Source organism: Anas platyrhynchos, chromosome 3, assembly GCF_047663525.1.
Source record: "Anas platyrhynchos isolate ZD024472 breed Pekin duck chromosome 3, IASCAAS_PekinDuck_T2T, whole genome shotgun sequence".
Lineage (NCBI taxonomy): Eukaryota > Metazoa > Chordata > Aves > Anseriformes > Anatidae > Anas > Anas platyrhynchos.
This window is the reverse complement of record NC_092589.1, coordinates 51,274,847-51,301,116: the sequence shown is the minus strand read 5'-3', so window position 1 is coordinate 51,301,116 and position 26,270 is coordinate 51,274,847. Positions and strand designations below refer to the sequence as shown.

Sequence of the window (26,270 nt, the reverse complement as noted above, 5' to 3'; positions counted from 1 at the left end):
CATCTTCAGTTATGAAAAGACCAGTCTGCTTTACGAATATAGATGTTTTTGCATGACTTAAAGGCTCATCACAACTCATCACAACAGTCTAGCCTAAATATTTAGAACTCTATAATGTATAATGAAGACTACATGAAAAAAATATTTTTCTTCAGTGCATTTATATCAGAAAATTCATGCATGAGAGCATTATTTTTTTATTATATTATTTTTATATAGAGTCTTTTTTGCTGTCTACAGATATTTTTTCCAGCTGAGGAAAACGTGTATTTTAATGGAAATCACACACCCTTGTGGGGTACATAAAACCTTTGGGAGTTAAAGATTGTCATAATTACATTCAAGACAATGTGTTAATTTAAAAAGAAGATGTTTCTTTGAAGAATGCTGTCTTAAGCAGATAGCATATTGCAGAACATTTCTGCAAAGAAACGCACAACGTTTAACTGACAGCAGAAGCTCTCCAATTGTCATTCAAATGTAGAAGTCTTCTTACGTATAACCTCTGGAGCATGAAATGCATTAAACATATTGTTGATGAACTTGCTAACCTGACAAGACCAAAGCAGTAATTTTCTAATACTAAGAGCAATTTTGTCTCTGTTATAGGGCCACCGTAAACTATGGGACTATGAGGACCAAAAAAAAAAAATATATCACAGAACAGAACTCCAAAACTCCAATTATGAAGAGAGAATTTGCTTTTAAAATCAGCATTAATCTCCAAAAGGTTCAAAAGAATATCATAGGAAAATGACATTTTACTCAGATAGGCTCAGATAGCAGATGCCTCTGAGCTAAAAAATGTGCATCCAAGTTTCAAATTGCTCCTTCTACTTCAATCTATACAGAATGATTACAGCATGCATATTTTAATGTCAAACATTTAAACAATAAAAATAGAGCTGAGCTATAATACTAAATACTCAGTGTTCCAGCTGTAGATTTATGATCCAAACTGAGATCCCAACCTCATAGCTCTGTATTTCCCTGCAACAGTGCAAGCCCAAGCTTTAAATGACAGTTTTTTAGAATTTTGTGAGTACTTCACCATGTACCTTAACAGAAGTACAAAATATTATCTGCAAATAAAAGAAAAGGTTCCATTAGGTATAAAAGTTACTTTCTTGTCCTCTTAGGCCTCTGAATCTCTGCGTAGTGTGTAACAGTCCTCTTTTGATATCAGGACTGAGATCGAAATTTGGAAGTCTCTCCCCCATATTGGTACACAAGTTCACCATGTTTATTCCTTTTCTTACAATAAAGGTTATTTTTATAGGCAAAAAAAGGGGAAGTTATAAAATCAACTGCTGAATTGGCAATAGAAATTAAGCATCTACATCCCCTTTTACCACTGGAATGGAAGGTTGTTCAGTCTTTCTATATCTGTAGGCTCATTAATTCCAAAATACACAACTCAATCAAGCATCTTTTTTTGTTGTTTGTTTTTTTTTTTTTTGTGTGTGTGTGTGTGGGGGGGGGGGTGACAGGAAATCAAAAGGAAATAGTTTGGCTCCATTTCTGTCTTTGGTGAAGCTACCAATGACAGAAACACATTAAAACAGTTGCAGATGAAAAAGGTTTTATGGTTTTATTAATTATGTAACTAGAGTTAATCAAACAGGAAAGAGGAAACAAATCTAGAGGTGATCACAAGTGCTTCTCTGAAGAAAGTATTTTAAATCTCATATTGTTTGCACGTTAATAGGTAGAGTTATATCATGGTTAGATTTCAAAACAGTAAATGAACATATACTGACAACAACAACAATTTCTAACTAACTAGATCTGAACAGGAACAATTTCCTCTTTAAAAAAGCTGGTTACTTTCATTAATAACTTAAAAGAGACAGGGACCTACTACACTGATTTAATTAACAGAACAGGTGATATAGGGAGGTTGAAACTTTCATGTACATTAACACTGAAAAAATCATATTTAATTCAAAGGGTTTTATGCTTTCCAGGTTCATCAATTCATTTTAATAAGGCTTTTACAATAAAAATGTCACAATAGCCTTGATAAAATTAATGTAGGACTATGTTTATATCCCCAAGAACAAACGGACCAGCAGCCAGCATACTGAAATCTAAGCAAGCAGCAGCAACACTCTTCTGTATAACCTCCAATACTGATAACTTTTTTTTAAAGGAAGAAAACGGTCCTGGAAGGTAGCAAAAACTATTGACCCATTGCCATTGCCCACTTTGACAAAGACAGATTTCTTTTCTTGTATACTATGATAAAAACAGGAAAGGAACACAAACTAGAACCTATAGATCTACTTTTTTTTTCCAGTCACATGAATACCCTCATTTTGGAAGAGAACAGCAGACTAACGTAGAGTTCCCTTACATCACCAAACAAGAAACATCCATTTATACAACTGATACTGGGAATAATGAAATTTAGGCAGGCATTCCCAGAGTCATACTCATTTGCTTTTTTCACAAGGGCTAAATCCTGTGCTACAACTTAGAAAGGATTATAGCTGACAGCTCTAACCTGGGTTCCTAAGCAGCCTGAATGAGCATGAGTTACTTACACGCTTCCTGTGTTGGAGCTGCTGTCCGTGAGGAAGGAGCCATTGGTCCTTTCCATCTGGGCAAGCCTGAAAGGCAGGGAAAGACCATGATTTTCAGAGACCATGCTGCATAATTTAAACAGAGGCACTGTGAAGAACATTTCTTAGAAATGGATTAGATATTGCAATCTTGGTACACATGAAAATCAAAAAACTTGTAGCCTGACAAAACAAAACAAAAACAAGCAAACAAAAACAAACAAAACAAAACAAAAAAACTCTAATCCAGAGGACTTTCATGAGACACTTTTCAAATATAGTACATTCACCACCTGAAATTATTCTTGGCAAATAAACTCACACTATGGACAGATGTGTTCTGGAGAACAACCCAAAGACCAGTGTAATTACTTAATCTAAAAGGACTGGATTATTACAGGGTTATATAATACCATAAAATTATTTAAAATCACAGAAGGAATTTTCTGTCTGTTCGGCTTTCTAGGAAAGATATACCTTATCTATGTAAGACATGCATAAAAGTCCAGGAAGTCTAGGAATACTGTGTGCCTATATTGGACTGCTTCAAATACAGTTGTTTTCAGTACTATAAAGATATTTTAAACTTCACACTTACTTTTGCAAATGCAATACACATTATTACAGAGACCTTCAAACTTTTTGAAAGAAGTATGCAAAGCCCTAAAGAAACATGAACTGCAGTGTATTCCTTCAGCATGGAATAAGCTTGCCCGTCTGTATGTTTGTTAGTATTCCTCGGAGTTTAAGGACTATAAATGAGAGTGCACACACAATGAAGTTGTCTCAGTTGCCTTGCACCCCCCCCCAGGCTAGCAGTGGGATGTTGTGCTCCAAAACCTCCCCTGAGGAGAGGACAAGTCCCTAAGCACTCAGGTCATCTCTGCTCTGGGCCATCTGAAGCAGATCTAGTTCAGTGAGTAACAAGAGTGAGTGAGGTGCTTGCAAGTCATCTTTGTAATGCTGTTTAGCTCAGATCTCTAAGTCTTTCATGAAACATAGCTGAATTTTAAAATTAATCTTCATATACCCTTGTCATATAAGGTAGTACAATAACCAGTACATCTCAGAGAGTTTATAAGTTTTCTTTATGGTGCCCATAAACAAGAATATGGTAGCAAATAGCTAACTTGAGCATAAGCTCTGAATTTTTATTCAAACAGCTGAAAAAGTTAATATCGTTGTGGAGATCAGATATGGCAGATGAAACACTCAAAGTAAAATTGAGTCATTTGTTCCCATGGGAATATAGAACAATTTCTGTGATGCCTAAAAGTGGACTGTCACTACTTACTTTTGAGAGGGTACCTCTGCTAAGGGCTTAACTCTCATCAACTCTGAATGAAAAGAAGAGAGTTCAACAAAACACTGCATCACTGAGATAGACTTGGCGTGAAAGACATTTTATCCTAAAATCACTTGGGTAACCCCATAAAAGCCAGAACATAAACCATCTGTAATTATTATATCCTCTGCTAAAAGTCAATGGGTAATGGGTAATGGTTAAAATCACAGAAGAAAGTGAAAATCTGACTGTAAAATGCTACTGGGAAAAACTATGTATCCAACAAGCTGAGTCTATTCCCAAAGGTTAAAAATGAAACAAAATGAAAACAGCCCGTTTTTAGAAATAACACACAGTATTCTGCAACAGTTTCCATTTTGCATGACAGATGACAGATTTAATACATCTATTTTACATTTAATATGACTGTATTCAGAAGCTGATGATTTAAAAACATTTGACTTTCTTCTGAGTACAGAGAATTATATCTTTTTAATAAATAATGTCCAGCCAGTAGAGTAGATTAAAAACAGCAGGAATCAATCACAAAATGTGGTGTACTGGTGAGAAACAGTCTGTGCATTTCTTACCTAGTAGCATACTGCTCTATCCTGGAGTGTGTGTCGTCATGAAATAGCTGTGGAGACTGGGAAGGACTAGTTTGAGAAAAATAAAAAAATAATATTGGTGTCAAAAGCAATTCATGATATAGACACAATCATTTTATAAGTAATTTAAACTGATGACAAATAAATAAATTCATAATATTGCTGAGAGGGTTGTTGTTTTCGGTCAGCCATGCCCTACAGCTCATGCACATCAGATTAGCAGCAACTCAGCTTAGAGAAAACAACTACTATATTAAGCTTTCCAGACAAAGGGGTTCAGCATACTCACTCATATTGCTCTGGCCACATACTGATGAGAGTGATAGGACTGTACAAAGACAAAAAAAAAGAGAAAGAAAGAGAGAGAGAGAGAGAAACTATGAAACAAACTTCAGTGCCACTTAAGAAAGAGAAAGCTAGAAAAACAAAAAATTTTAATCAGCAGCCCACCCAGATTATTTGAATCAGCAACAACTGACATAGAAAAGAGACAGCAACAGATACCGGACTGTATCATCGACAGACAGGAGACTGACTTACAAACTTCATTTTGTTAAAAGTCAAATTTAAAACCAAAAATACCAAAACAATGTCATTAATTGAACTGCAGTTTGTTATTAGTTTGTTTCAATTCTGCTCAAGTGTTGGAGCTTTTATTTTAAACTAAGTAGAAAAAACTCTCACAAAAACTTATTGGGTAAAAATAAGCCCAACAAGAACAAAACACCCCACTGAATAAAGTTATCAATGCTTATTTTCCTACTGCATAAAAACAAGATGATATAATACAAGATGATATATATTGTATTATATATTCTGACACTTAAAAAACTATTTAGTATTTCTTTTTTTATTTATATTATTTTTAAGTAACATACTACTGGGTTTTGTCATCTGAAGAGGTGAGAACCTATCTGGGTAGTTTCCTCAGCATGATACTGGCAATTTGTCTTGTGATGGGCCAAAGGAGTTTTATCCTGACTTGTGATTTAAGTTTTGACATTCCAATTCCAGGCACTACTGGCAAACTTTCATCACACCGAAGTTTTGCTTTCTATTGTTGGTGATATGTGCAGTTTGTTTTTAAATACCAGCTGAAGTTGTATGCAGTTTGTTTTTAAATGTGAAATGTGCAGTTTGTTTTTAAATACCAGACCAGCTGAAGATTGCCCTGGTGAGTAACATTTGAACTTTGTGTACGTACATTTCTTGGTTAGCATCCAGGCCAGATTGCTTCCTCCTCTTTCTTAAACTGCTAATGAGTGGGTTTTGTTTGATTACTGTAGGTAAAACACAGTCCACTGGGTCACAAAAATGGAGCATGGACAAGGGCACTGGGCTTTCACATGAAAGCAGAGAATGTATGTTGAAGCTTCACGGTGGCTGTTGATGAATAAGTGATGCTGTGTTCAGACAACACGTACAGCAGCATCACAGTCTCCACAATGCCATGGAGTGTCAATCCATAAAACCACTTGTAGTGCCCTGTCAACATATCTTACTTTTGTTCTTTTAAAAGTCTCTTTTGCAGACAGCTACCAACTAAGCAAATAAATAAAATGAACTGTTTCTGCCAGCACTGTAAATAACTCTGTGGAGACACTGAGAGTGTTCTCTCTTATAAGGCCACCTGTATTTCTGAAGTTTGTAGGAACCTCATTAGGTCAGAGATTTCCAACTCCAACAACTTTGAGATGACCTAATAAGCAGTGTGGTTCTAAAATCCCAGTATCCCCAAGGCTGTGAAAGTTTTCTCAGTAAAACAGCCATTAAGATCCCTTCAGCACTGCCTGCTAAAGTCCATGGCTTTATGATAAAATACCTATACCACCAAACTAAAGAAAATACATTTCTTCTTCAAAAATAGGCAAGATCTGCAAATAACCAGCATCAGGAAATAGTTTGCATTATTTCTTGGGTTTAATTTTTTTGTTTTTAATGAAACAGGCCAGTGATGCCAGAAGCAATTACTCTATAATCAAGCTTACGTCTCCAGGTTGTCACCCTCCAAAACTGTTTGCACAGGTAGGTAGCCAAGTCGGGGATGCTTTGCAAAATACTTCTTTGACCGGAACTTGTTCTTCAGCACCTTGGTGAAGTCCCGCACGTCTTCCCCAGATGTTGTCTTAAAAAAAAAGTTAAAAGAAATTAAATTGCACTTAAATTGAATTGCTAAATAGCACTGACATAATACAGATACTACTTTCCCGAAAGGAAGAACTTCAGACTGTTAGTGGCATTAAAATCACCTTTTTAAGTGTCACGAAATATGGTACAGTAATAATGGTAATGCATCTTCAAATTCTCTTCTATTGGAAAAAAAAAAATCAACACACTGAGTCTTCAAATTGCTAGTAATTAATGCATTGGGTTTACCAATTACTAATTAGAGAAAATGAGAGAAAATTTGAAGCAGGTTCAAATTTTAGATTAAACATTTACAAACAGTCTTATGAAGTGGAAAAAAAATATCAGTTTGCTAGCTATGGGGGTATACTTTTAGCCATTGAAAGCAATCTTGACAGTATACTCATGCATATGAAGATCATGACTCACTTTCACAGGCAGAAGAAATACCTTGTAATAACTGCTGAAAAAAAAAAAAAAAACAAAACACCACCACTAAAAAAAAGAAAAAAACAGCTAACAGTAATGGCTTTGTTTGGAAAAAAAAAAAAAAAAACAACACATAACTAACACAACCCTATGCGTTCACAAAGTGCCACAAAATATTCAATGCCTCCAATTATATACCTAAACTGGAAAACTTTGAGATGGAAACAGTAAGTGCTAAACCAATCTCTCCTGTGACAGCCACATTTTTCATGAGTATTTTCTCAAGTTACAAGATCTCTTTCTACAGATTTCTGCTATTATCCGTATCACTTCAAGGCCAAAAAACACCCACAGATGAAATCACAGCCATTGTTATTTGCACAGCACTGTGCAAAGGCACAATCAGAAATGGATCTGGTAAGAACAGTCTCTGCCTGAACTAAGAATCTCACAGACTGATCGAGCATATTCCTTACTATCACACTAAGAAGCTGGAAGAAAAATCAGCCACAAGATTTTCCAAGTCTAAAACTGCAAGCTACAAACAGTAAAACCCCTGGAAGATTTATTTTATTTTATTTTATTTTATTTTATTTTATTTTATTTTATTTTATTTTTTACTGGTCCTTACTTATGCAGCCTTGTCCAAAACTGACAAATACTTAGCTCCATCCCTCACCGCCACAGCTGGTCTTCAGTACTCAATTAGAATTGACACAGCTGCTTTTAAGGATCAATTTTGGAAATTGGAATTGGAAATAATCATAGCAGCAATGGCAACACTGCTTTGGCAATACTACTCAATGAACTTCTGCTACAAAAGCAGGGATACAAGCAAAGAAGGGCATAATATGCAAGGTGAAAATGGCTATAACAAAGACATCTGCAGGAAAATACAATAGCATGCCTTCAAATATACATGTATGTGTTTTCAGACTGTACGAGTACTTAAACAGAATGACCTCCATACTACGGAGAAGTTAATATTAAGCATTTCGTCTTGCAACTGTGGGAAAGAAAAAGTGGCCATTCACCTCCTGTATTAGCTGCAGGTTTGCAATGGCTTATACAGAACTCCAGCCCAAAACTTGTGCAAACCATGGACTGCATGTCTGGGCACTCTGCTTTCAGAGAAGCACATTAACATAAAAGGATGACAAGAAAGATGGATATCCATAGGGAAAACAGAATTAAAAAACAAACAAACAAACAAAAAAAAACAGTTTTTTTGTTTTGTATTTTTTTCCCCATTATGTACTCTGAAGAGGCCTACAAGCAGGTCAGACAAACTATTCTCTGTTTTTATTTTCTATTGTCAACATAAAATACATATGTGAATGGAGAAAAAAAAATAATGTGTGTATAATACATGCAGTTATGAAATCTGTAATGCAGATCAGAGTAGCAAAAAAAGCAGCAGATAATTAAGCCAATGGTGAAAGTTTGACATCTGGCTTTAACAAGTAGCAACAAACAGAGCACATTTGGGATTAAGAAGTATTTGAACCCCTAGATTTTAATACAGGTAAATTAAGGGAGGGCTCACAAAATCACGCTCAGGAAGCATCTGCTACAATCACGGGATCATCCAAACAAGGACCGTGACATCCAAAGGGCTGCTTATTCTCACGCAACAGTAGCTCTAGCAGATGGAACTCTGTCCCAAGGCCAATGAATGAAAGTTTTAGTACCTACACATTGCAGAAATAAATGCCTACTGATCTGCCAAACTTCTCCTCTGGAGTATTCTTTATTTGGTATGACAGCCTGACCCAGTTCCTTGGAAAAACTAATTTGACTGTGTACTAAGTGAGGATGATTAATACTAACCAGTGAAATTTGTGCAGATTTGCAAGAACTGCTTTAATTCACAGGACTAAGACATAACTTTTAGAAGCATTTCTCCCACTTTTTTTTTTTTTGCACACAGCCACACTACACAATCCAATCAAAGATCATGCCAAAAGAGCATTTAACTATAACATTTAACTTCTGAAAAACACTAGCCAGCAGTTGTATAAACTCTATCTACTAAATTAAAAACAACAGGTAACTTGTACAGTTACATCATGGCATCTTGGCTATTTCCACACAGATCAATAGCACAAATACTGTGGTAGTAACTTCAGAAGCAAATCACTTCTTTCAGTGAAAATTTCAGCCAAAGACCATGCTTTCAGTCTCCATTTAAAATCTCAGTTCCTACAAAATGACAAAGTCCAAGAAGGAATGATGAAGATCCTTGGCTGGCATACAGAAATAAATTAAAAAGTCTGTAGCCGAATGTCTCAAGGAAAAAAAGTATGGAAAAACTGACAAATGGGCATTAGCACTCTTTAGTATACTGCTGGGAATAAATAGAGTCATAAGTCAAACTAAAAACAGGAAAAAAATATTGTAAACCAATACAAATTTTACAATCAATTTACAAATTTTATAAATCTTGGATTTATATGGAAAGTGATAGAAAAAAAAAAAGAAAATGCTGAAGCATGGTTTTCATACAAAGGTTAAGAAAACAGTTTTGATGTATTTTTCATGTATTAGAAGTAGGACAAATCTTCATTGGGAACAAGTATTACCAAAAATGCAATAAGTTAGTTGGGAGAGCCCTAAAGCATATATATATATATATACAGAGAGAGAGAGAGAAAGAGAGAGAGAGGGTAAGGAAAGGAATGTAATTTTTTTTTTCTTTTAAGAAAAAAACACCTTTTTTACATCTCCATATTTTTATTTCTTTACATCTGTAACATTAATTAAAACCCGCACCATAAGCCCGACTGTATTTAATGGAGAAAAAATTTTTAGACCTATTTGTGGTAACAGCTACAGTATGTGCAACTAGGATGATAGCTGCATTTTGAAACAGCTGTCTGATAGCTCCCCAGAGTAGGACATGGGGGGAAAAGAGAGATTTCATTTTTTTTCTGGTCTCTTTTATTTGACACTTAAGAACCCAATGCACTAGTAATTTAAATCTATGTTTAAATGTATGTGTTTATGTCATTCATCAAAGCATCTACACTTTAAATAGTATCTCATGTTCCTTGATAGAGGCACTAGATGGGATACCACAAAAATTGTTATTAAAGGTAGATAGGAAATGTATTTATGGCTATCACTATCACGTCAATGATGTTTGCATTGTGTACCACTGCAAAGACGACTTTTCTGCGATGACGTTCAAATATATGCATTTCAAAGCAGTTTCTCAACAAGAAGCATTACAAAGTGTTTGTGTATTCTAGTTTACTGCAATGAAATGAATCTGTAATTTCATGAGTAATGGTCTCACCTCAGAATTAAAAAATATTACGTTGCAAAAGGGTAGCAGATCACATAAGCTAGCTAAGTGAGCAACTGTAAGAGGACAGCATGCTGAGCAGCTGCTAGATATCAAAGATATCTATTCTTCACAGGGCAATGAGTAATAATCAGCTGGAAGCAATGTTCTGAATGCAAAACATTCAGATTCCCCCATTCTTTCTCCATTCTCTCACCTTCCCCACAGAATAAGCCTATTTTGACAACAGTAAAGCGTCATCCTTGGTGCATCAATCAGCTTGTCAAGATGAAACCACTGACTTTATGTCAGCTTGTTGCTTATAAAACATTGAGCTACTTAATGTTCATGTATGCAATTGTCTTCTCTGGATGTCAGTAGCCATTAAGCTTTCAGATGATTTACATAGAGGAGGAGTCTTAGCAGGCACTATTGCAGATAAGTTTTATTGTGCCTGAAGCAAAATCTACTCTCTAGGGTGAACTACCATTCAGCTAATAATTTCCAACATCTCTCCTATCATTCCTGAGCTTCTTCAGGGAAATAAAATTCTGATCACTTTTCTTGCAAGGTAAGCTGTGGCAAGAATTACTAAAATAAGAATCACAGTCTTTAGGAAAATATATATTTTGGATACCACATTAAACTCCTGAAGAGACCCAATCCTACAATTCCTTCAAAACTTCCAGTAGCTCACTTGCAAGGAAAATGTGATAGAGAACAATTCAGAAGACAGCTCCTAGTAGGAGCAAGAGATGTCCTGAACTGATGTACAGTCAGCTGATTTTAATTGTATTCAAATTGTGCCAAGCATTACCTTAGAGTAATGTCTGTCAACGCAGTGAATCAATTTAATCTTAACTATTACTTATTTATTTGTTGATGATGAAGGGGCCAACCTTTACTGCCATCATTTTGTACAAGAAGGCTTCCAAAATTGAGAATTTAGCCAGGTGAGTGTAGTGGCAGATACCTATGAAAATTGTTTATATATTCACTGAAGTCAGGACCCCAAAAAAATGACTTGCGATGGATGAGAAATTTTCAGATCTGATACCTGTACAATACTTTAAAACAAACAAACAAACAAACAACAACAAAGAAAACTTCTTTTAAGGTTTTACTCTGGAAAATAAAAGCTGCAAAGTAAAAAGAGTTTAGAGAAAGAAAACTGATGAAGTAACTATTTCCACCTGAAATTCACAGAACTCATTGGTACAGAAAGCAACGTTCATAGAACACAAGTACTGAGAGAATTCCTATTCAAAACAAACAAACAAAAAACACATGCAAGTACTTATTTAAGAGTATTCCTGAATTAGATGCTAGATTTGGATTGTAGAAAAATCTTGCAAAATTTCACACATCTGTGTAAAATTTTTCATTAGAAATCCCATTTCTCCATCTTCTCAAGAAAAAAGAGAAATGAGAATAACTACAGTAACTTAGCACTTCTACTACTCACAGACATGATTTGTCAAATATTTTCAATTCCTTACCCCACCAATCTCTAAATCATATGACAGAAAAAAATACATAGCCAAAGTAGTTTTCACAAATGTTTGTATTTTCAGCATCAAGAAAATGAGATTGCAAACTAGGATGAACACAGAAAGAGCGTTATGGATTTGGCTTCAATAGCTATACATTATTATCTGTGTAAATAGCCTTAATCTGAAATTACGAAGCACTTCCAACCTGATGCAAACACTGAGAGAATCTTCCCCTTGCAAATTTAATTTGAAAAATTTTCCTTATATAAAAAAATTACAATTAATTATAAAATAATTTTTCAAGTTATTTTAAATTTATGTAGAAGTCACAGAGCTTCTGAGAAATCCCTTCATACTCCACACTGAAAACCTTACCATAAGACAATTAAAAGGTCTTCTCTCCAACTGTGATTAAGTTCCAGTTCCAAATGTCAGCTCTATTAAGCAGTCAAGCATTTGTTTCTTCTGATTATTGCTCGTATTCTTGATACTAATGTACTCGTATCAATACTTTTAAGTAAGAGAGAGAAGCTGGATTTTATTAAGGGAGTTTGGTGAGTGCACGTATTTGTACTCTGCTTTGCAATACAGACCACGAACACAATATTTTAACATCAACAGCCTTTGAATTTGGTTGAAAAGGCTCTAAAAAGTGACAAACATTAGCAGAGTAGATGTACTCTTTATATTCAAGGTATTTGTATTACAATATAATGGATTCTTAGGAATAATTCATTGATCTTTGGTACCTACATTTTTATTAATGTATTTTTATTTCATAGACCCAGCTCTACACTATTTTCTGGCATCATTCCATTTAAACACAACCTGTTCTACTAACTTACTGAAAAGAATTTTACATCTTCTTGAATATTATATAGCCTTAACTGAATTCAACCTGCACAGAGGTTTATCAAAAATTACTACACTAACAACAGTACATTACTACAAATAGCATGTTACAAAGCCAGATTCTTTTTGTGAAATCTATTCTTCATTCCTGACTCAATTCAGACAAGACTAGTTAAAATGGAGTGCATATAGGTACTGATTATTCAATAAGCATAAGTTATGTCTGTTCATAAAATGGGTCATTTCTGATCTGAATCTGTTCTAAGCAGCAGACCTATTACCACTGCTTAAATTACATACAGATTACACTATTAATTTTTGTGACTGAATGCAAATTCTTAGGAATGTGAACAACTATCACATTAAAACCAACCAAGCAAAAAAAACACAAACAAACCTGAAAGCGTTATTTCTGTGAAGGAAGTTACCCAATCCTCTACTTAAGAAAGTGTCCTAGAAAATTTCTTAGAAAAATCTGGCTAAATATTTAATCAGGAAACTATTGCATTGTAAATGAACTTGTAAAGCAGGCAAAACTCTCAAATCAGTTAGAAACTGTCAGTTTTGCTCATTTTTTCCCAGATACACACCAATTTTTAAATATTCCAGTAAACAGCAATTACACAACAAAAATAAAGACATATTTCCAACCATGTTTCCATAAAGCAAGCAAAATGTTGAACATGAAAGAAAAGATCATGAACCTTCAAAAATATTAAAACACATTACTAAAATATTAAATATTATTATGGTGGTATGGCAGTAGTAACGTGAGTTCTTTTTTTCTGATGTTTTCTCACCTTACAAACAGCATGTGTGTGTACATGCTCATATACAAGTACTGCAATTATATTCTATATTCCAGCTTTATTTTCATAAACCAAAAGTAAAGTTCCCTCAGAGAATACTTCAGTGGTGGATACTAGAAGTAGATACTTCTCCCCATTTCTATAGAATTCAAACACTGCCCACGCAAAATCAGCAGCCCTAGCAAAGTCCCTGATGACTTTCAAAAAGAATGGCAGGACGACAGACCCTGCTAGACATATGGAAAAGAAACCCTGGTAGAATATTTAGGTGTTAAAAAAAACTGTTAAAAAAAATTAGACCACAAATAATGTGAAACCAATCCTTCAGAAACGATCAGTAAATTGGTACTCACTGGTATACAGTACTCCACCATTGGGTAATGCAATTTATGCCCCTTTGCTGTACGGCCGGAAAAGAAGCAGCTCTGACAAACATCGTAGTTAAAATGTTTTAAGCTCCGGTACCTACGGGGACATTAAACAAAGTGATTAGAGCTAGGTTCAGTTCTAATACATACTTATTATTAAGCCTCATGAGGCAAATTACTCTTTGAAATGTTGTCACCTGCTTTTCAGCAGCAGCTACACAAGGACACAGCCTGTTTGTTTGTGCTTAGAAAGCACAGGTAGGGTGCTGACAGTGCTCATCCTGGCTGCAGACCCAGGACATCTGTGCCACCACTGCAGCTGCACAGGACACAGGAAACCTGCAGCCCTCCAAACCCACTTCACGCAACCTTCCTACACTACTCAGGTTGCTTCACAGAGTATTTACAAGGAATTCCTACCTTCTATAGCCACACAGACAGCCAATGTCAATCACCTGTTGACAAAGTCACTTTGAAACAGAAAATCTTACAGGCATCAGGTCTACTGACTTAAAACTGTATTGATTTAGCTTTTTTCCCCTCTACTTAGTCACTGGCTGTTATCTCAAAATAAAAGAACATTTATAAACCAGGCTGGTTTACATTTATATGTTTTTACATTTAAATGTTTCTAAGTCCACGTTTCAGAACCTGAAAATCTTAAAAGTTCATCAACTATGAGAATAATACACAATTAAGTTTTATAAATTGATTTATTTACTTTGGTTTTCAAGAGCAAGTATATGCATAAACTAAGTAACAAGGAAACAAACAAACAAAAAACACCTTATACAGTATCTCCTATACTAAATGCAACCCCCAAGAGCATGGTATGTATATATTTTAAACCAAAGCTGGCTAAAGCAGATTTCACCCACTGTTTGTTACAGTATGGTTGTTCTGACTGGATGAGATTATATTATTCATCTGAAACTAAGATGAGCTAGCTGAAGCAAACTGAATAGCTATTGAATAGTTAAAGATTAAAACTGAATTGCTTCCTGAGAGCAGTTTTCAGTACCAAACCACATTTTTCCCCTGCTGAGTTTTATGTTTTGTTTTGCAAAAGAATGTGTCTATAAATGTAAAGGTTCACTTTTAAGGATGCTGATGCAACTGTTTGTAGTCTTTACTCAGAGCCTGTGTATTAAATAGCCGCATCTACCTTCTGCTAAGATGCTAGATGTTTTTGTTGTTGCATATCTCTAGCTTCGTTATAGAAATGATTTAGAATGAGTCATCCTTTTCATCTTCCCTTGTCTTCTGTCTCCATGACATCTTTTTCCGCACTAGATATCTCAGTATAGACAAGATCCACCAGCCCCAGTTTAGGCATTTGAAAGATCTCTGAACTGAACTTAGCCACCCTAGGCTCCCTCAAGTATTAATTAAGAAAAACAGGAACATCTAGAGGGATTTCATCTCCTCTTAAGACAGGCAACAAAGTTTGATCAGATTACTTACATCTCCCTGTTTATAGTAAAAGTCACTAGCTCAATCTTACAATACTGACTAAAGCTAGCATGTCCAAAGCTAGGTGAGACAAATCTGACCCCAGGATTCTTACAAATATATAACCTTTAAAACAACAGAAGGAAGGAGAGGAACAAACACAAGGAACAAAAATGACTCATCTGCCTTAATATTGGAAAAAAAGCCGTAAAATTGCTTACAGGAAAGACTGATCTATCATTCCTAAACAAAACACTCAACTTCACAACCACAACAGTGAAAAATCCAACAATTATGTTTAGCTCTACTCCCCTACTTCATTTTGCATCATTTTACACACTGGAGCAATCAATGCACAAATGCATGCTAGTTATAACAGTGCTCAGAAAGGGTACCAACTATCCAATGCCTCATAATGATAAATCATAGCTAAATCATACAGTTCAGGAGAATAAAAATAATGTCACCCCTGGAGTTATTTTTGCTTTAAGAATTCACAGCTTCCTTTGAGCAGACTAAACTTAGATTGTGTTCAATGCTTCACAACAAGAACTATGCAAGTCTCATCATAGTAACATATTGATGTTTGTGCCAAGCAAGGAAGGATAGCTGCTGAAGGGTGTTCAGTACTAGCTGGCATGAATAACTTGGTTTCAAAAGCTTTATGCAGAAGGTGGGGCAGCCAGCAAGCCCACCATGTGTCTTCTTGCTCCTCCTAAGATATGGATAAGTCTTTTTTTTTTTTGTTGTTGTTTTTTTGTTCGTTTGTTTGTTTTTCTTTCCAAAATACCTGATAACAACTCCCTCTCACACACCTGTCAGTCACAAGACCACTGGGTATTTAACAGGGGGACGACAGGAGCCAGAAACACACTAGCTCAGGAGCTCCTGCAGTGAGATCCACACTGTAATCTGACCAGGGATGGCAGTTCCCATCATAAATCAGGAAAATTGTGGAAAAACAAACAAGGAACCATACTTGCTGGAGAACGTGCATGTAACCCCTTCTCTTACCTAAAGCCAACAATCGGACATTCTTTGCAGATGTTGCACTTGGCCTGATGTTTTGCTGTTTCTGCAGCTGCCACGCGGTGTAGAACTGGTAGCCATACCATAGACTGCGGCTCTAAGCGCATCCAGTCTATAAACTGCTTTACAGTAATTTCTGGCTTGTTGTGGTTCTGGGGAAAGTAAATACATACATATATAAATAAATAATTTACAAACAACAACAATAAAAAATGCAATAGAATTAAAACCCCTCCATAAACAGATTTTACTTAGAATTTAATTTAAAAAAAAGCGTCAAAGCGTCATGTCAGGTTAATGTAGAACCAGTTGGAAGCACACAGGAAACAACTTAGATTAAAATACAAATAAAGAAAACAAGTTAAGTTAGCCAGTAAGAACAGATAGGTCTAAACAGCTGTGATAGAGGAGACAGATGGAGCAGTCCATAAAGATGGAGCAGTCCACGATAAAGCCATCTTTGAATTGAAAGGACTTGAGAAAGAATAAGGGAAGTGCTAAACGGAAGTACCTTCTGCATTTCAGACATGGTTGTCTTTTGAGTTAAGACTGATGCCAGACTGCTAAAAGTCAGTACTGCTTGTGAGGGTCTAGTAACTGTCTTAAGGCTCAAGAGAAATTTTTAATTGGATTCCGAGCCCATGATATTCTTACCAGTTAGCATGTTAAAGACACAAATAAATAGAGACAAATAAACAGAGGAAAACAAATCTGCCACTTTATAGGCAATCACTGCAAGAAATCAACAGAGTGGAAATATTAGCATGACTGTTTTAAGAAGCAAATAAACATGTTTCCATTCTCTTCAAGTTGTAACTAACAGAAGAGCCAAGCTGTAAAGGAATTACGTTCATCCTATTTGTCAGCAACAAGAACAGGTTGTCCTTCTGAGCCCACTGGAAATAACAGTTTAAAATTTAAAGTGAAAGCTATACTTAAATGGTAACACGTGACAAAAAGCAACATGAGACTTCTTAAACTATTCATATATGTAATCCAAGCCAATTTTTGCTACAAAGAAGGAGCTGCAGGGAAGAAAGGAAAAACAAGCTTTCCCTACCAGCAAAATACTTGTTTTCACTAGGCTGAGATAGCTCTGACATCCCGTTGCATACTTTGTCTATGCTTTCCTAATGACGAGGAGCAGAACTCGAGGCATTCATGTGAGATAAGGGATGCAACTGGATCACCAGTATAATCACAATAATACAGAGTGTATTTAAACAGTACCTTGGTTAGTGCACCTCACCCATAATTGAACAGCATGGTAGATGGGGCAGATCCTTGAAGAATATAAAAGATCATTCGTCTGTGACAGAAAAGTCTGTCACTAAAAAATTAATTTATTTTAAGTGTGACTTAAACCACTTGAGGATACTGATGGATGTCAAGCACCATCCCTTATTGCCTGAAGAAGCAATGTTAAAACCTCAGAGAAGTTTTACATGGTTAGTTGGTCAAAACAACTTCCATATGTATTGAGCATATTATTCTAGATCTGGATAAATAATTCTTTAATCCCAGTCATCTTAAAGTCCAGAAATGAATTCAACAAGCTAAGTAAATATGTAGCTTAAAAAAGCTAGTGCAACTGAATTTTTCAAGGTGATGGATGAAAACATAAAAATGTCTATAAAAGAATGGTAAAAGAAAAATGTCCTAGAAGTTCTCTATAACTTTTAATCTGTTGGATTCAATAAAACTACAAATACTGAAGTCAGTACTTTTATATATGCCACAGTGAATTTTTAATCAATATATAATTTCTGACAATGCTTAAAGCAGACACTTTCACAGAAGTAATAAACTCCAGCAATATAGTTATCACTACCAAACAGTCAGAGCCTTAGGCATCCCTGACAAATCCTGAGTTAGGTTGTGTTCCATTGCGACATCTTTTTCCTTCTCATTTTCTTTAAACAGACAGACGTTCTGTGCAGCCTCATTAACCCCCTGCATGTAGTACGGACCTGAACAGCAGGCAGTAAGACAGCTTTATTTTATGTTCTGATCTGCTGCATAATGGCTCACGAAACATAAATGACTGTGGTTGAAATTTTGTGCAACTGCAATCTTTTTTGTCAGAAAAATAATGCTAAATAATATCCTGATGCACAAAGTCAAACATTACTGTCAACATCATTTTCTTGTTCTGTTGAGATCAGATCTTGTTCCAGAACATAAAAGCACGTTGTTCCCACAGTATCATGTTGTTTTGAACACTGCAAAGCAGGATAATTGGCCACTACCATAATTTTTAACATCATTCGAAGCAGTCAATATTATCATAAACACAAATAATTATATATTCTTTTTTGCTAAAAAGCAATTTGTTTGATTGTCTCCTAAATGATGAATCAAACTTTCACAGCTACACTTCAACAATAACTTGCCAGTAATTTTAACAACAATTCAGTTGCAGGAGCAAATTCATTTCTCTTCAAAACTCAACAGATGTTTTGAAATTCCTCTTCTATTTTTACGCCACGTAAAAGTAAGCCTTAAATTGCTCAGAGAGAGGTTTTTCCCATGAAGATGTGTATCATCTCACTTGTTGGAAGCAGCTGCGCACACTGGGTTCGATGTTACTGCCACCAAAAGCTGCCACCTCCCCAAGCTGCCGCGGGATCTGGATAGCATCGTGCAGCAGCAGGCCAAGCTGCCTCTGGTCACACATTTCTGTGGGACCTGCCACTTCGTTGAAGAGATCTGCAACACCAAAAAAAGGCACTAGTTCATTTCATTTTCATTGACATCCCCTTTTATTCAGTAACACCACAGCTTGAGTTTTGCCATTTCTGTAATTCAGATTCAGCTACAGATGACCACTCTCTCATTTAAAATAGTTTACCCTCATCTAATCTTGATTACTTTGACTACTTTTTCTGGATCTGTAACCATATAAATTAGAAGAGTCAGGTCAAATGAATTAAATCATACTTAGCTTCTTATGGTAAGATAAATAAGTATCTTGCTATTTAAGATAAAAAAAAAATTAAGAAATATAAAATTCATAAATTAAGATAAATATCCTCCTGACAAATTTGTACATTAAACTAGGACCTATCACAGTTCTTTTTTATCCATGAACATCTATATGACAAAATATAGATGTTGTAGAGCTTAGGGATATGGTTTAGTGGGGACTGTTAGTGTTAGGTTAGAGGTTGGACTCGATGATCTTGAGGTCTCTTCCAACCTAGAAATTCTGTGATTCTGTGATTCTGTGAAAATAAACCAACATAAAACCAGAATAGCTTTTTGTGCCAATTCATCATCACTTCATTTTTCCCCTAGTATTTATGAAGTTTTCTACGTTATCACAAGGGAAGAAAAAAAATAAAAGATTTTTCAGAAATCCCTACTTCATGCCAAAATCTATGCTTTCCTCAGGTTGGCTGGAGACAGACATGTTTGCTGTGAACTGGGACTGGAAATGAGCACAAGTCACAGCTGGCAGCGTGAAATAGCTTAAAGCAAGAGCACCAGCCAGACAGCAACACAACTCGTCCTTAACAGGAATCACATTTGCTTCCTGGATAACCACATCTGTTCCCATGCACTTTCCTTTTACCGATTTCCTAAGGTACATGTTGAGCCCTGCAGCATAAATGCAGGCTCTGGGATGACTGTAATGACAGAAAAATTTGAGGCTGAAAGGATCAAGAAATTGTTCCCGACACAGACACTTACTGGGAAGAAAGACACTGCTTGTTCCTGCTTAAGAGTCACAGTAAACTATTGAATTAATAAGCCTAACTGCAGTACAGAAAATATTTCATAAAGTAGTGCATTTACACATTCCTTTGATTTTTTTAAATATATTTGTAATTGTTAAAATTTCCAGCAAGATATTTTTAACACATTTCTCCCAACAATCCTTGATTTATGAACTTTGTGGTGTTGTACACTGATATTTAGTCACACGATTAATCTCTCCTGAAAATATATTGAACACTGAATTAATCTCTTAGAAATAGCTTTAAATTCAGTGGATGGTGTAAGTTACAAAAGAAACCATAGTAGATTTACACTATTCCCCTACTACTTATGTTTCCTACCAGAATGATTGGTAATAGATTAGAAATAAAAGAAATTTGAAAATTCAGTCTGACTGCACTTGTGATTGAGAAACAGAGCAGCTTTCTTCAGAAACATTCAAGAGAAACTCTTTTATTACACTCCGCAAATTGTTTTGCCCTTCATTTGGAGTAACTGTCAAGCTTTGTCAGCATGCCTCAGAAAGACAGCTCATACCTTTTCTCATGACAAAGGGAGCTGAGGCAGAAGAGAAGATTTTCACAAAACATAAATCCAGATGAGTGAATGTTTTTTTTTTTTTTTAAGAGCTTCTTGTGTTTTTCTTGCCTAGTCAAACAGATGCTGCAGCATCTTCAGCACTTAGCAGTGAGACAAAGCCCATGGATGACAGCACTGACAGAACAAGTACTGCCCTGCTGCAGGCTCACCTTGGCAATCCCAAATCCCAGCTATTTTTTTTACTTGCAGTTGGAATAGTTTTCCAGTATCTAAGAGTCCATTTCAAAAACAAAATAGATAGGGTAAAGAATACCCGTTTGATTTTTTTCTGCTTTTATCAATCTAGAGTGGAAATGGGCGCTACAAGAACAATTCACTCACTACTGTAGCTGGAAGGAGGATGAAGTACTTCCCCAAGCCCTAAAGCATCAGTTGATTGGGGAGCTGATAAATAGAAGAAAAATGACGTGTCAGGAGAGAACAGAGGGAGAGTGATCAGCTAGGGCTGATGCAAGTAGGAAATCAGCAAATACACTGGAGAGCTCAAAGTCCTCTAAAACAGCCTACTTAACCAAAACAAACAAAAAATAAATAAAAATAAAAAATAATACCACAATAAAGCTTCACACTGGCAGCTGCACCATAACCACTGAATGTTGAAGTGCACAGGGGTTACTGGATGATAATCCCCCTTCTCCCCAAATCCTCAATGAAATTGGTGTGACAATAAAGGAGAAGCTCCTTAACTAAAGGCACGAAAAGCCAAAATGTTCTGGCTAGCTGGCCGTCCTCCTTAAAGAAATGCAGGATCTGTTCCCTAGCAAAGGAGATATCCCAAGAGCAGTTCTGAAGTGGCAGACATAAGGGAGAAAGGTTCCTTTTAGCTCTGACACGGTGTACTTCATATCCACCAGTGGGGATGGGGATCCCATATGTCACCCACCATGATACTGTATGAGTTTATATACAAAATACAGTTATCTTAAGTAAAACTGTATATGGGACTAAGACAAATAGGATTTGGGAAGCAAAAGTAAAGATTATTCAGACTTGAGCCATAGCAAAAAGCAGAAACAAACAAACAAAAAAGACCTGCTTAATCTTAAATTAAATCCAGACTTGCATTACTATTTTAAGGATGAAAACCAGCAGGACCCAAACAGCAACTTAGCTGGACAACCTGAAAAAATGTACTTACTGGTTGGTATAGAAGTGGATGCTCAAAAATTTGAAAAGTTCATTCAATTCCTACCAAAATAGTAGTAAGATGTCCAACAACACACCTTGTGGCTTTTGCTGAGGTCACCAAGACATCAAATCATAAACCTAGCCCTATCAAGTCTAAATCATCCAAGTAGCTGCAACGAATCTAGTGCAGTGTAAAGCCTTGAAAGTTACACTCAAATATGAATTTAATTAAGAGTATGCAAAAATAGAAAATGTGCCATTGTTTGTTCACATGCATTTTTACAAACAGGATGCACATGTTACAAACAAGATGCACATCCTTACACAGAATGCACAGGATTGAGTGCACCCTCATTAAGTTTGCGGATGACACCAAGCTGGGAGGAAATGTCGATCTCCTAGAGGGTAGGAAGGCCCTGCAGAGGGACCTGGACAGGATGGGTTAATGGGCAGAGGCCGATGGGATGAGGTTCAACATGGCTAAGTGCTGGGTCCTGCACTTTGGCCACAACAACCCCATGCAGCGCTACAGGCTTGGGGCAGAGTGGCTGGAGAGCTGTGCAGAGGAAAAGGACCTGGGGGTGTTGGTCAATGCTCACCTGAACGTGAGCCGGCAGTGTGCCCAGGTGGCCAAGAAGGCCAACAGCATCCTGACTGGTATCACGAATAGCACAGCCAGCAGAACCAGGGAGGTGATCATCTCCCTGTGCTCTGCTCTGGTGAGGCTGCACCTCGAGCACTGGGTTCAGCTTTGGGCCCCTCAGTACAAGAAGGACATCGAGACCCTGGAGCGTGCCCAGAGCAGGGCTATGAAGCTGGTGCAGGGCCTGGAGCACAAGGCCTGTGAGGACCAGCTGAGGGAACTGGGGGTGTTTGGTCGGGAGAAGAGGAGGCTCAGGACAGACCTTATTGCTCTCTGCAGCTACCTGAAAGGAAGGTGTGGGGAGCTGGGGGTCGGCCTCTTCTCACGGGTAACCAGTGATAGGACCAGAGGGAATGGCTTCAAATTGTGCCGGGGAGGTTCAGGTTGGAAATAAGGAGACATTTCTTCTCAGAAAGAGCAGTCAGGCACTGGGACGGGTTGCCCAGGGAAGTAGTGGCATCACCGTCCCAGGGGTGTTCAAGGAAAAGTAACACTTGAAAATTAAACTTCTTCATGGTAGAGATTTTCAAGTAGCTCTTCCTTCTTACCACAAATCCTATAGGTTTTGTGCATAAAATTATATAACCCAAAGTCTACATCCTGCAATGTTTTCTATTTCTGTTGCCAGTCTGGCTTTCTGTGTTAAGCATGAGGCCAGGTAAAAGTGAAATGCACACAAATGTATTTCTATATATTACATAGCACTATGACATTTATCTGCCTTTAACATTGAGAAAAAGGGAAGGAAGTTAAAGTTCCTGCTGTCCCTGAGAAAATACACACCTCTGAGATATCATTTGTCTCCTGATTGCATGACCAGTCATAGAATCATCACTGATTAATCACACATAATTTTAAACTTGTATTATTGGTAGGACTTGCTTACGTGATTGAAAATTTATTTCCTAGAACATGTGGAACACTAAAATTGAGTGGTTCAAATTTTTCCTTTTTTTTTTTTCATTATTCAGAAGCCCTGTGACAATGTATGAACAACTAATGGTAATACAAGCAACAAGCAAATTCTATTTGTTACTGTTTTCTGATTATTTTGGAACAAAACAAATATTGTCCTTGGTCATGTGCTCTCTTTTTATTTATTTTTTCCCCTTCTCTATTTTTAAAGGCTATCTTTATGCTAGTGAATTAAACTGCACTACAGCCTAGGCTCAGGCACCAAAACCCTCTCACCTGCATCATTAAGCTGTTAAAAGTGTACCTGGCATGCTCTCGATCAAAGTCAACTAACTCTGAACAAAGTCAACTAACGCCCCCAAAATCACCAGGAATGATGTGAAAGTAAGGTCACTCAGGGGTTGTTTCCAATAGGTAACTCCCACTTGTCCCCCCATTCTGAAGACTAAAGAGAACACAATATGGAAACACTCAGATCAGGTCATCAGCTTCACAAACAGAAGGGGCCCTGGACTACTTGCTCTACAACCAGAGATGTAACCAGCTCGCTGGAACTCAGTTATGTTCACAGGTCCATTTTTATTCACAGGAGCACCCAGGCATGTGCTTTAAGTTAAGCATGATTCCCAGCCAATGCACCAATGACAGGACAAGGGGGAATGGTTTTGAACTAAAAGAGGGGAGGTTTGGACTAGATATTAGGAATAAATTCTTTACTCAGAGGGTGGTGAGGCACTGGAACAGGTTGCCCAGGAAGATGTGATGCCCCATCCCTGGAGGTGTTCAAGACCAGGTTACATGAAGCCCTGGGCAACATGATCTAGCAGCTGGCATCCCTACTCGTGGCATGGGGATTGGAACTGGATGATCTTTAAGGTCCCTTCCAACCTACGTCATTCTATGATTCTGTGATTCACATCTTTAAAAATTTTCTAGAATAAGGCATTCTTTAATCAAGGCTTCAATGTTTCTCCTAAATTAATGGTGCATTTCTTTTTTTTTTTTTTTTTTTTTTTTAAATTAAAAGATTCATTCTCATGTCAACCCTGCAGTGCAGCATCTAAAAGAAGCTTAGAGAAATTTCTCTGGCAAAATGGATTTTAAAATGTCTGAATAGGAAAGATCTACTTATTTTGGAAATAAAGTGTTAGTCAACAATGTGTGACTAACAGTGGCCGTTAAAAACATAACACAAATAGGAAAAGAAAAAATTGATATTAGAAAAAGGAAAAAAAAAAGTTTGATTTCCCCAAAAAAGTAAGAGGGAAAGAAGGTTGACTTTATTGATAAACTGAAATTATCCTCCCATTTACATATTATTTCAGAAAACTAATATCTCAGCAGCCCAGAAATTATGTTTCTTCAAGCTGACCCCTGAAAGTTTGATCTCTGAGAAAACACTCAGGCAGATAGCTGGTTAAGCAGTCTGCAAATGTCTGAAGGGTCCATCCAAAAGTTTTTTGAACAAGAAACATACCTATTTTACAATCAGCTTTCTGAAAATAAATGCCTCTCTAGCACTACAATTTTTAATGTGTGGTTGGCATGGTCTGTGCTCTACAAATGACTCCAACCACAATCTTACAATGATTGCACAGAGAAGCCTGGGACTGTCAAAGACTCAGAAGTACTTAGAAGAGCCATAGCCAAAAAGCAGAAGCAAATGTCAGGAACTGCTCTGAGAAAGGAAAAGTCAGAAGGCAGAAAATTCACATTAAGCACGCGTATTTGGGGTACTGCTCTTCTTTCAAGTGACTTTTCCTTAATTTCTTGAAAACACTTAACATTTCCATTATATTTTTCACTAGAGGATCTGAAAGCACTCAACAGATATCAACATCTCTCAGCAGTATATGATTAGGATGGGGTGATAAAAACTGAACCAAAGAGAGAGCTAATACCAAAGGTCAGGCTGTAACACAGGTGATGCCAGAGGACCTAAAATGCTGACTGTATTCCCACCGCATGCTCACAATCCATCCATAATACTGTCACTTTCTTCCTTCTCCCACAAACTTTCTTTCACACTGAGGAAGTATTTTGCTTTGTGGCAATTCCATGGCTCATCAGGAAAGAGACGATAAAGCTAACAATACATTAAAGGTATCAAAGTCTGGCACACTGATCAGAACAGGATTAACAGAAAACTGCATGCATAAATTGACTATTAATTCTCTGCCTTAGGAGACCAAGATACCATTTCAGTTTCAGATGTATTTCAAGTTTAAGTTACGATCATTTGGCACAAAAGTCTCCTGAGACGACTTCTGCATTAATTTTCTAGGATTTTTCACAGCAACCTGCAAGAAAGAGCCAACTCTGTTAACTTGAGCTATGCAGATCTGCTGCCACTTTTATTTTACTGCTAGACACAAAGCAAATACATTAAAGCTAATCCAACTCAGTCATTTCCATCAGTGTCTGTGCTAGGTAACCGTAAGTATACTAACTGATTAATGGCAGCCGTTTAAAGAGAATTTATTCACAGCTGTTTTGTTTGTTTGTTTGTTTAATCCTCTTTTGGTAGATTCTGTTATCCACAGCCTAAATCTTATACGTAGAAAACCTTTTTATTTTGCACTGAGTGGCAAATTACCTTTCGAATTATCATTGCTGAACAAAGGTTTGCCCTGAAGCCGTTTTAGTTATGGACTATTTAATAGATATGCCAAATGACAAAGAGATTAAAATTAAAATTAAAAAAGCAAACTCTAGTTAGGATGCTGAGATATGCCTCAATGCATAAGACACCTGTACTTTTGCTCAACATTAGTTACAAGGATTACCAGATTACCTACAAACATTTATAATGAAGGTAGAAACTGCTGCAGAGCTCCATAAGTACATGGCAAATACTGTCGCTATACATTTTACATCATTCTCCCGAATGTGTAAAACAATTATTGCAAAGAATAGCAATTTTAAGACTTTGTGCCTAATACATAACTATCCATCACCTGTG

General features: G+C 36.6%; 1 protein-coding gene across 12 annotated transcripts in view; it reads right to left on the bottom strand.

Annotated features, from left to right (window-relative positions):
- The window catches only part of UTRN (utrophin), a 364,397-nt gene that overhangs the window by 20,491 nt on the left and 317,636 nt on the right, over nucleotides 1–26,270 (bottom strand). For 10 of the 12 annotated variants that reach the window (XM_038175840.2, XM_038175834.2, XM_038175838.2 and 7 more), the window contains 7 exons: nucleotides 18,854–19,011; nucleotides 16,288–16,454; nucleotides 13,807–13,918; nucleotides 6,446–6,582; nucleotides 4,747–4,785; nucleotides 4,440–4,505; nucleotides 2,547–2,612 (listed from right to left, as the gene is read on the bottom strand). In XM_038175840.2, the coding sequence (XP_038031768.1) occupies nucleotides 2,547–2,612; nucleotides 4,440–4,505; nucleotides 4,747–4,785; nucleotides 6,446–6,582; nucleotides 13,807–13,918; nucleotides 16,288–16,454; nucleotides 18,854–19,011 (745 nt within the window). The remainder of the gene's footprint in view (nucleotides 1–2,546; nucleotides 2,613–4,439; nucleotides 4,506–4,746; nucleotides 4,786–6,445; nucleotides 6,583–13,806; nucleotides 13,919–16,287; nucleotides 16,455–18,853; nucleotides 19,012–26,270) is intronic. The other 2 variants (XM_038175836.2, XM_038175843.2) reach the window with 1 other exon arrangement.